Below are 12132 nucleotides of genomic sequence, written 5' to 3' on the forward strand. Positions count from 1 at the left end.
GTACTGCCGGGATGAACTGAATACGGGGCCGCATGAGCTTCCGCCAAGATCCGTTCTTTGAAATCTGAGTCCTTCGGGACCACTCTGCGATCTCGAAACCAAAGTATCCCATCACTATCCATGCTATAGTGCAACGGCCCTCGAGATTTTCGGACTCTTTTTCTGATGTTCAGCAGCTTCGGATCCTTTCTTTGGAGAGCTTTCAATTCTTCAAAATCTATTACCCGAATGTCAAGAACTGAAGACAAAATCTCTACTTGCTGCGAACTCTCTATAAGGAGCCTTCTCATCCCATAAAGTAACGAATCCATTTCTGACGGTTCGGCTTCATCCCCCAAATGAGACTTCCGGCTCAAAGCATCAGCAACTATATTAGCCTTCCCCGGGTGGTACTTGATCTCACACTGATAGTCACTGATTAGCTCCAGCCAACGCCTCTGCCTCATATTCAGATTTTTCTGGGAAAACAAAGGCTTCAAACTCTTATGGTCGGTAAATACCTCGCAAGCTTCCCCATACAAGAAATGCCGCCAGATCTTGAGTGCAAAAACAATCGCAGCCAATTCTAGATCATGCGTCAGATAATTCTTCTCATGGTCCTTAAGCTGACGAGATGCATAGGCTACAACCCGTCCTTCCTGCATAAGGACACAACCCAAACCGAACTTAGACGCATCACTGAAGACTACGAATGGCTTATGCGGTTCTGGGAGTGCTAACACTGGTGCCGTCGTCAACCTGTTCTTCAATTCCTGGAAGCTTCTCTCACATTTCTCTGACCAAACAAACTCTGTACTCTTCCGAGTCAAAGCTGTGAGAGGTCCGGATAGGCGAGCAAAACCCTCTACAAATCTTCGGTAGTAACCGGCGAGCCCCAAGAAACTCCTGATCTCGCGTACTGTAGTTGGGCGTGGCCATGACAAAATGGCTTCTACCTTACTAGGATCAACTGCCACTCCGCCCCGGGAAATTACATGCCCAAGAAATTTAACTTCTTCCAACCAGAACTCACACTTGCTGAGCTTGGCGTATAGCTGGTGTTCTCTCAATCTCTCTAGTACCAGGCTAAGATGATACACATGCTCTTCAACACCTCGGGAATAAATCAGTATATCATCGATAAATACTACCACAAAGGAATCCAGGTAAGGTTGAAACACCCTATTCATCAAATCCATGAACGCTGCAGGGGCATTAGCTAACCCAAACGGCATCACCTTAAATTCATAATACCCATACCTCGACCTGAAAGCAGTTTTAGGCACATCCTGGTCTCTGATTCTCAGCTGGTAGTATCCCGACCTCAGATCAATCTTAGAGAACACGGCTGCTCCTTGAAGTTGGTCAAACAAATCATCAATCCGCGGAAGAGGGTATTTATTCTTGATGGTCACCTTGTTCAATTCCCAATAGTCAATGCACATACGAAGGGTTCCATCTTTCTTCTTAACAAATAAAACTGGTGCACCCCACGGCGACGTACTAGGTTGAATAAATCCCTTCTCTACCAGTTCTTGCAACTGAGTCTTTAACTCTTTCAATTCAGCCAGTGCCATGCGATAAGGAGCTTTATGCACAGGAGCCGCTCCAGGTTCCAAATCTATGACAAACTCCATCTCCCGAACAGGGGGTAGTCCGGGCAAGTCATCCACAAATACATTGGGGAACTCTTCCACAACTGGAATGTCTGCCAAAGACTTCTTCTCAGACGGCGTGGACACCATCTGCACCAAGAATGCATCCGCTCCCCATGCAATCTCTCGCCTTGCCTGAATCGCCGATATAATTATCGGTTTCTCTTTTAACCTACTCCCCACAAATTCCAGACAATCACCATCTGGAAGCTGAAAGCTAATTATCCGACTTCTGCAATTAATACTCGCAGAATATCGGTATAGCCAATCCATTCCGAGGATAATATCAAAACCCAACAGCTTGAACACCACCAAATCAGCATCCAAGAATCTTCCCTCAAAATTTAACGGGCACCCCAAAGCAACCTTGGAACACCACACCATCTCGCCATCGGGTAGCGCCACTACCATAGCCTTCGGCAACGGTTCCGTGACCAAGTTACACACCCGAGCAAACGTGGAAGACACAAACGATCATGAAGCACCGGAATCAAACAAAGTACAAGCATAAAACTCATACAAACGGACTCTTCCTGAACCAAACACACAACCCATGAAATCCAAAAAAAACAACGAAAAAACCAAATGCACCAAAAATTAAATCCAACTTAAAAATTAAATTTATCCATACCTGTGATTACTCCAGCATCATGGGTCGCTGGTGCCTCATCATCCACCTCTCCGGGTGTGACAGCATAAACCCGGGCTTGCACTGCTTGTCTCGGGTTGGTTCTTCCACCGTGTCTACCTCCACGGCTTCCTTGAGCTCTAATGGGGCAATCCCGAGCAATATGTCCCACTTGGCCGCACCGAAAACACTGGGGTCCGCTACTCGTCCGACACTCGCCCTCATGAGCTCTATTACAAACTCCACAAACAGGCATACGTCCTCCCATGCGAACGCTGGAGGATGCTTGAGATCGGGTTCCAGTCCGCTGAACAAACTTCTGAGGCGAACCCGAGCTGCTTCCTTCACCAGAAAAACTCCGCCTCTTTTGCCCTGAAGGGGAGCCCAAACTCAGATTATTTTCCCTCTCTATAAGGGTGGCCACATCCACTAACTCCTGAAAAGTGGTTATCCGATGGCTGACCACCATGCGGCGTATATCATGACGCAATCCCTCCTGAAAACGATCTGCTCGCATCTCCTCAATGGCGACAAGATGAGGAGCAAACCGCTCAAGTTCTATGAATCTCCGGGCGTACAGCTCCACTGTCGCGCCCCCTTGGACCAGATTGGAGAACTCTCTTGCCTTTTGCTTCTTTACCGATGCGGGAAAGAAGCGGTCATTGAACTCTTTCTTGAAACGCTGCCAGGTCACCGCAGCGAAAGATCCCAGTTCAGATTCCAAAAGCACCCTCTTGGTATCCCACCAATCAGAAGTAGTGCCCTGCAAGAGGTAGCTGGCGTAAAGTACTTGTTGTGCCTCAGTGCACCCACACACCTCAAAAGTCTTCTCCAGATCCTTGATCCATTTTCCAGCCTGAATTGGATCCTCATTTCCCGTGAAGTGTGGAGTCCGATGCGCTAGGAAGCGCTCATAGGTGCATCCGGCTTGCACCATGCTGCTGGACCCTCCTGGATACATCCAAGGCCCTCCCTGATATGGCCAAGGACCTCCTGGTTGTGGCCAATACCCTCCTTGTTGCGGACAAGGTTCTCCTGACGGTGGATAAGGTCCTCCTGATGGTGGACAAGGCCCTCCTGATGGTGGCCAAGGACCCTCTTGTGGTGGCCAAGGTCCTTGTGGTGGCCAAGGCCCTGCCTGTTGGGACCTCGCACTCTGTTGCATAAACTCCGTCATCTGCCGAATTGCTTCGGCTATGGAGTCATCTCTGGAGGTATTTTCTTGCGGTTCCTGAGTATTTTTCCTTGGTCTCCCTGGTCTCCCCATAATCCCGTCACAACACTACTCTTGACCCTCCTTTAAGAAAACAAATAAAACCATCATAAAACCAACAAAAATAAAAACAGAACTACACAGCAAGAAACAAAAGAAACCAGCATGCCAAAACATAACTAAATAAATAAAAACAAACAACAAGCTCACACAAAAAAAAACAAATAAAACAACTATACTTAACATAATTTTCAAAACACAACTTTAAAAACATTCTGGTACTACCTACGGGACATGTGGTTTTACCCAGAGCCAAACCGCTCTGATACCACCTGTGACGCCCCCAAAATCCCCACGCCCGAACACGGGGAAATTGAGACGTCCGGATGGTGACAACCCGGGTCACCATCCCATCGACGGGTGCCGAGTGTGTGCAAGGCAACATATGTGTACAGAGAAACACGCAGCGGATAACGAAAGTCAAGCTAAGTACCAGAATTTTTCTTAACGTAATACAAGCTGTTTAAAACATACATAAATAAAATATTACAAACACAAATACAGTTTTGAACAAATAAAAAAGATAGCATCAGCAACCCGGCGGAGCCGCATCCTCGGGCTCAGCCTCCTCCTCTTCGTCTTCTAACTCTGCACCAAAAGCTACGGAACCACGAATGGTACCGTAGGTAAGTAAAACCCAAACACTACCAGATAAAAATACATAAAACTCAAACAAGATGCATGAACCATGCCCAATGCACAAAGCCCATAAAAACCCAAGTTTTCCACACATGCCAAAAACCCATTTGGCCCAAAAGCATATCCTTTCTGAAAAACACGCCAAAAGTCACATTTGGCCGCCAAAAGTCCATTTGGCCCAATATCTCGCCGGAAGTCCATCCGGCCCAATATCTCGCCAGAAGTCCATCTGGCCCACGCCAAAAGTCCCATTTGGCCTCATAAACCATTATCCAATTTTAACCGTATGCACCATGACCTCCCCTAGGGGTCATCCGCACACCCTGGCTCCAGTGTCACACCGTAGAGTACCACCACGCATGTGACACCTAATGAGCGATGCCCAGTTCCGCGCCCCGCGCGTGCGTAGCCAAGCATCCTCTAGCCCTCGCCAGCGAAGGGCCACGGAGTCGGTGAGTAGGGCGATGCCCGGTTCCGCGCCCGGCGCGTTCGTAGCCAAACATCCCCTAGCCCCGCTCCCGTCATCTCTCTCGACAACTCAGGGGACATCACTCAGTTTATTCCGCTCCCGAGTGACCAGAGGAGCTCCACTGAGATAATAACCCATCCCGGCTTGGGCTCGTGATACACACGCACCCGTAAAACCACTCACGCCAATACTCAGACTTTTCACACATGAACAAAAACACACGTGCATGCACCATGAAATGCCATATCAATGCATAATAAAATAATCAAACAACATAAAACAAATAAACAGACAACTCCATCCTCCATCCATCCGACCCCCGAAACTCCTCGGACTCAGTCCGGAATCAACAACCAACAACAGTAAATAATTGAATGAGCAATATATATTAAAATCTGAAAATAGGGTTTGGAAAATACTTACAGCGCTATACGGCAATTTTAGAAAGCAAGCGGCGTTGCAAACGACGGAAAAATAGCAATGTCACAGTGAAAATTCACTGTGGCCGTGGGTCTGAAAAACCCACTTTTGAACGGGGACAAACTAGGACACGAGATTGATAGGGAATGGTCTAGGGATGGTTGTGAAGCTATTGGAAACGACGGACGGCCGTGGGTGGCGGCGGAATCGCCGGAAATGGCCGAAAATAGCAAATCGGAAAACAAGCTCGTAGGAGCTGCTCCGGTGGTCGTTGGTGGCCGGAAATGGGTGGGTTAGGACGGCAAGGAGTCGGTGATGAAGTGGTGAAGAAATGGTGGCCGGAGGTGGAGCGACGGCGGCGGATCGGAGTGAAATCCGTGCAGCCTTGTTGGGCTTTTTCCGGCCAAATGGCCGGCCGGTTGGGGGTGGCTTTCGGAGGGGTGGTGCGCCGGAGGGAGGGGGAACTTTTGGGACCGGTGGGGTTCCGGTTGGTAGCCGGACGGCGATGGGCTGGAAGAGAGAGAGAGCCGGCGCGGGGGAGAGGGAGGAGAGAGAGAGAGAGCACGGGGGGGGTCCGAACGCGGGAGAGAGGAAGAGAAAAGAAAAAAAGAAAAAAAAAAGAAAAAGAAGGAAAAAGGAAAAGAAGGGAAAAAGAAAAAAGGAAAAAGAGAAAAAAGGAAAAAGATGTTAAAAGAGATGAGGTCCAATTCTCACTCCGGGAAAACGAAACAAATCGCCAAAAAGATTAAAACCACAAAACAACTTAAAGAAATAAAACACAACCTCAAATAAATTAAATTAAATTAAAACCCAATTTTTAAAACGCAATTAAATTAAAATAAAATAACTGATATATTAATTAAAATAAAAACAATTATTTCAGCGAAAATACACTTAAAAGCGGGTCATCACATGTGGAACCTCCTGGAATGTCTATAATAATTTTCAGATTTGAAGACTAGAAGTTCTGTGGACTTCAAGAAATAATCCTATGGATATTTAAAGTTTTAGAATCTGTTGGCGTTAGGGAATGTGATGTATGAAATTTGAGGTTTGAGATTTTGTATACTTTAAAAATGATTTTGAATCTAAGGTTTTAGAATTATGTGGACTCCAAGAGATGGTTTCAATGGTATTTAAGGTTTTAGAATATGAGGTTTGAGATTTTGTGGATTTCAAGAAATGATTTTTATGATATTTGAGATTTTAGATTCTGTACGCTTATTTTGTAGACTACAAAATAATTTTGATAAGATTTAAGGTTATAAATTTGGGTAGAGTTTTGGGCAATTGATTATTATCAGATTTGAGGACTTAGGTTTGTAGATTTTAAGAAATGATTTTAGTTACCACTAGAATGAATGCTTGTTAGAATTGAGAAACTGATGGGCATTGAAGTCTAGATTGTCACGTTAAAAGTTATAGGTGCAATTATTTTTGGTTGGGGATGGTTTTAGACCTTTTAAACTCGTTGCTTAATTTATAAGAAAATTGCTTATTTATGACTATTTAATTTCAACGAATGATTATTTTCAACTAAAATTGATTATTTTCAATTAAAATTGGTTGTAAATGGTCTTTTGGTTACAATAAATTGATCACAAAAGTCTGTTTTTCTTGTAAATTAATTAATATTACACAAGGATATCTTGGATGAGGCTTGGGTTTGAGGATACCATCACCACAAACTGATTGTTTGTATTTATGTAAGCATGTGTAGAGGTTGAGCAAACCTTTTGAATTTTCTTTGTCGAGAATGCTTTAGTTTCCATTACCCACACGGAACTTTCTCTACTTGATGTTGACTTGTATATTCTAAAATTTTCAAACCTCCTCACGCGCTTATTTCTAGTCTTGCTTCTCGAACGAGATCCTTCCATAAATTCTTTGCTAAACGGCCCCCTTTTTTAGCAGTTCTAAGTTGTTTTTTTTTTTTTTTAAATCTTTTTGGGACTTTGATATGAAGGAAAATAACGTAACACTGCGTTGTTTCAATAGATGAATTTATTTATTATTATTTTTTTAGCAAACCAATTTGTCCAACTTAATGAAAAGTTTTGGCTACTCAGTTAGTATTTCGACAAGAGTATTTTCGGGCTATTCTTTTCACAAGAGATTATAACTTTATTTTTGAGTTTTAATAGAAGGACCAATCTTGAAGCCAACTATTTTCCTTTTGACCTTCCCATTTTAGTTGCAATTCAATTTTCCTCGATAGTCATTTAGCGAATCACACAATTGATGCCTAAATGCAACGTCATTCATTATATCAGTTTTCTCTCAATCTGATACTTACCAAAAATAATAATAATAATAATAATAATAAATTCCAACTTGGACCACTTCATCTTTGGGACCACTCCATTGTGACTACTCAACCTTTTCTACCCCACGAGCTTGGTGGAATAATTAATGTACAAGTCAAAGTCTTTCTTTGATTGGCATCAAATTTATTCCATTCTCATATACCCATAAACACTGAAAAAGTAGCAATCCCTCTACCAGAAAATCGATGGAAGTTCTTCCCTCTCATAAGCTTCTTTCCCGATTCTGTCTTCTCTTACCTCTCCATATCACCTCACTTCTGCTTCTCTCTTCATCTTACTCTCCTCCTAATAATTACTTCATCAATTGTGGAGCGCACTCCAACACCAATGTCGATACCCGAATCTTCGTTGGCGACCAAGGTTTCTTAGTTGGAAAGGGTGAAGCTATCAAAAATAGCAACTCATCAGCAAGCACTTCACCTCTCTATCGAGTGGCAAGAATTTTCCGACACCAGGCTTCATATAAGTTCGACATCAACCAGAATGGTATATACATTATACGCCTTCATTTCTTTGTTTTCATGTCACCGTATACTGATCGTTCTATTCCTCGGTTTAATGTTTCGGCTTCTGGGTTTTCACTTTTGATGAACTATAGCTTCCAAAACGTTACTAATTTTTTGAAGATTGAGGAATTCTTGCTCACCATCCCAAAAGGTGAATTTAAAATCAATTTCGTACCTTACGAGCCATCTTTGGCTTTCGTGAATGCCATAGAAGTCGTTCTTGGCCCCGAGAGCCTCATCCCCGATAAGGTCCCTCACATTACATCTCAAGGAGCTAAGAGTGACTACAGTGGTTTGAGAACCAAGGTTCTTCATAAAATCCATAGGATTGATGTTGGAGGTTCTGCATCCAAGCTCGATGAGTTATGGAGGAATTGGGATTCAGATGATAAATACCTATACCCAAAAGATGCCATGTATCAATACAAATTCGAAACGCCTTATGACCAGGCCAAAAGGATCCCCAAGTATATTACCCCAGCTTTTGTGTATCAGACAATCAGACGATTGAATATAAGCAACAACTCCAGTTTACCAAAGGTAAGTTGGAGTTTTCCTGTCAATAAGAATTCTAACAACTTTCTTCGAGTCCATGTCTCCGGCATAATAAGTGTAAGTACACTTAATGACTGGTGGTTCAATCTCTCTATCAATAGAAATTTTAGTAAGGAGATGAATCCTTACGGTATAACAGAGAGGATCGGCGTGGATCCATTTCACATCGATTTTGTGGTTGATTCAGATGGGTTGGGATTTGTGAATGCTAGTATCATAATCGGCCAAATGGAGGGCTCTTGGATATATAATGCCCTTTTGACTGGGTTGGAGATTCTTGAGGTAGTGAATGAGTCGGGTTTCATTCCTCCTAGGGAAATTGTAGTAGGGAAAAAGAAACTTTCCCCTGCTATAATTGGTTCTACATGTATTGGGGCGTTTTTCATTTTGGTAATATTGGTGGTGTTGGGTTTGAAATTCAGGAAACTAGGGCATGATAAGATTTTGGGTGGGTTTAGTTCGAAAAACAGGTTGACTCAAAGAGGTCCTAATGCTTCCCTTGTCGATCCTAGTCTAAAGCTTAGTTTAAGGGTACCTTTTTCTGAAATACTGGGTGCAACGAGGAACTTCGATGCCGAGTTATTGATTGGTGAGGGTGGATTCGGGAAAGTGTACAAAGGAACTCTTAAAAATGGCACGAAAGTGGCTGTGAAACGAAGTGATCCACGACATGGGCAGGGTCTAGAGGAATTCCAAACGGAGATCATGGTGTTGTCTCGGATTCATCATCGCCATCTTGTTTCTCTGATTGGATATTGCGATGAACACCGTGAGATGATATTGGTTTACGAGTTCATGGAAAATGGGATTTTAAGAGACCACCTCTATCATTTAGATGACAATTCCGGGAAGTCAACTTCAGTGTCTGAATTATCTTGGGAGCAAAGATTAAAAATCTGCATTGGTGCAGCAAAGGGCCTACACTATCTACACACTGGCCCGGCTGGAGGAATCATTCACCGTGACATGAAGCCAACAAACATTCTACTTGATAAACATTATGTGGCTAAAGTTGCCGATTTCGGAATTTCAAAATCTGGCCTTCCCGATCAAGACAACTTCACCATGGGTGTAAAGGGTAGCTTTGGTTATCTTGATCCAGAATACATTAAAACCCTACACTTGACAGAGAAATCTGATGTATACTCCTTTGGAGTTGTGCTTCTTGAAGTTCTTTGTGCTAGACCGGCTATCATATCGTCATCTCGGCTGGATGAGGTGAACTTAGCAGAATGGGGGATACTGTGGCAAAAGAAAGGCCAACTCGAGAAGATTATTGATCCGATGCTTGTTGGTAACATTAAGTCAAGTTCATTGCGAGTATTTGGTGATACTGTAGAAATGTGTTTGAAGGCATTTAGTATTGAGAGGCCGACTATGCAGGATGTGTTATATTACCTAAATTATGCACTGCAACTTCAAGAAACTGGGATGCCCAAAGAGCCATTTGAAGACAGCACGACGACTACCATAACTTCATTGGATTTGCAGTTTCCGGTTGTTTTGAACTTTCCTGTTCATGAAGATGATGATGCACCCAATAGAGGGGATGATAGTTCTAATTTAGAGATTAGTGAAGCTTAAGTCCATTGGTTTGGGTAAGTACTGTCAGGTTTGCATTAACACCTGAATTCATAGCAATAACTTTTATTAATGGTTGTTTCAAGGCATGTTAAAGCCGCTTTCTTTAAAACAATATTTGCTACCACTAGTCACGGTATGCATACAGATTACAAGTGAATTTACCTCCAAGATATAATGAAATGTAGAATAAGTTTGTTTGTTTAACTGCATTACGCCCATACAAAATTAGACCTAAATGCCTTGAGATTCTACTATTCAACTAAAAGATTAGAAATCTATTATCTGCAGAATAAATAGATCTTAACAACAAGTTTTGAAGAAAAGAAAATTAGTGGAAGAGAGAGAATTTTAAAATTGCCTTGTAAGATTTTTCAATTCGTAAGCTAATGTGTTGATTTATAAATGACCAAAAGATGTGAATTAAAAGTTATTCCGTTTGGTTTTGTTGAAATCGATTACCAACATGTATATATATTATACCTACTGCCAAGTAACACGAATTGTACCAGGTCCAACGATTGTGTGCATGTTCACCTACTAGATTGGATTGGTTCGAATCTAGCCAACACGTCCTTCAAGAAAATTTTTCATCAAGAGTGCTTGAGCTGGTGGGTTGCATGCCTCGTGGACCTGCTGCAAGGCGCTGGTTGTGCCCTGCGTCTTGGGCTGGTTGGCCGCCTGCAAGCCTCAGGTCCGTATGGAGTCATCCTCTTAATGAAGGATACAAGGGTGTGGTTTGAATTCCTTCCCACTTGTTCAAATCTAAGACTTGATTTAGATAGTGAGTTGAAAGTTGAATAAAATATTATTAGAATATTATTTTTAAATATTATTTTTTATTTGAAATTTGAAAAGGTTAAATTGTTTATTGTATTTTGTTTGAAAGTTTGAGAAAATTATAATGATGAGATGAGATGAAATAAGTTGAAATTATTTTAATATCCAAACTAGGCCTAATTGTTCTACACCACTAAGCCAAACATCTACTTTGACTTGTAATATAGACCCATTTTATTATAACTATAAGCCATATAGCTCATAAATTTTCCATAATTCATCTCTTTTCAAAATAATTCATAATTTTTAAAATAAATTTTAAATATTATTAATAATATATATAATTATAATTAATTTGAAAATATTTCCAACAACTATTGTGATGAATTTTTTGTTGGCCTTCTCAATGTCGAAGACTCGAAAGTTAGTCTAATTGAGTTCTAATAAAATGGGATAAACTCCATTTGAAAATTTGATCCAAAAAAATGAGAAAAGTAGAGAACTAGCCCCACGAGACCCTCAAGCCTCCACTTGAGTGAGCTTCACACCTGATATCCCTCTAACTAAGCTAAGGGTGAAAACTGACCATATTGGCTTGGTTTTTGACTAAAATCGATGCCGACTGATGTAGGGGATTTGCATGGAAGAACTGACAAGACCGACTGATGGGAAAGAAAAATACTGGTCGTACCAACTACGGCGGTTCTCCGTCCCCCTAGCAGCGAGGTTCATCTGAGAGTGTAGAGAGAAAAAGTGTTGCAGTCTGGGAGAGGAGAGAGAGAGAGAATGAGACAAAACGGAGAAGAAGAGGGGAGAGGAAGAAGATGAGCTCAAATCGAAATGACGCCATTTGGTTTAAAATCAAATGACATCGTTTCACTTATATATTTTATAAAATATATTACATATAAAACGACGGGCATCGTTTCACTTTAAATTTAAGTGGAACAGTGTCATTTTAAATACGATATATATATATATATATATATATTTATTTAATCAGCCGGTTCGGCAGTTTGAACTAGGTTTAAACCAAGACTGAACCGGCTGATGTCGATTTTAAGGAATTTCTACTGTTGGCAAATTGGTTCCATGCTTTGGCAGTCTATTTGTGTCGATGCCAGCCGGTTTCATCGTTAGTTGTACAGCACTACCTCTAAGCGTATTGTTGGTTTTCTGTTAGGGGTTATTTGGAAGATGGGATCATCTCATCTCATTTTATTTCTAAACATAATTTAAATATAGACATTTCTCAATTGTAATTTTTCAACTTTTTTATCTAATTATTACAATTTTTCCAAACTTACAAACAAAACACAA

General features: G+C 41.7%; 1 protein-coding gene across 3 annotated transcripts; it reads left to right on the forward strand.

Moving 5' to 3' along the window:
* The first annotated feature begins 797 nt into the window (after positions 1-797).
* Positions 798-11661, forward strand: LOC122304881 (probable receptor-like protein kinase At5g24010). 3 transcript variants are annotated; one of them, XR_006241004.1, is made up of 3 exons: positions 7513-10049; positions 10545-10726; positions 11444-11661. XR_006241004.1 is itself a non-coding variant. In XM_043117152.1 (2 exons), the coding sequence occupies exon 2, from the start codon at positions 8311-8313 to the stop codon at positions 10033-10035; it is 1725 nt and encodes a 574-aa protein (XP_042973086.1). In that variant the 5' UTR covers positions 798-804; positions 8111-8310; the 3' UTR covers positions 10036-10239. The 3 variants fall into 3 exon arrangements, 2 of the variants coding, with proteins under 2 accessions (XP_042973086.1, XP_042973081.1); XM_043117152.1 differs by lacking the exons at positions 10545-10726; positions 11444-11661 and adding an exon at positions 798-804 and having other exon boundaries at positions 8111-10239; XM_043117147.1 differs by lacking the exon at positions 11444-11661 and having other exon boundaries at positions 10545-10889.
* Positions 11662-12132: the final 471 nt, after the last annotated feature.

This window comes from Carya illinoinensis, chromosome 1 (genome assembly GCF_018687715.1).
Source record: "Carya illinoinensis cultivar Pawnee chromosome 1, C.illinoinensisPawnee_v1, whole genome shotgun sequence".
Lineage (NCBI taxonomy): Eukaryota > Viridiplantae > Streptophyta > Magnoliopsida > Fagales > Juglandaceae > Carya > Carya illinoinensis.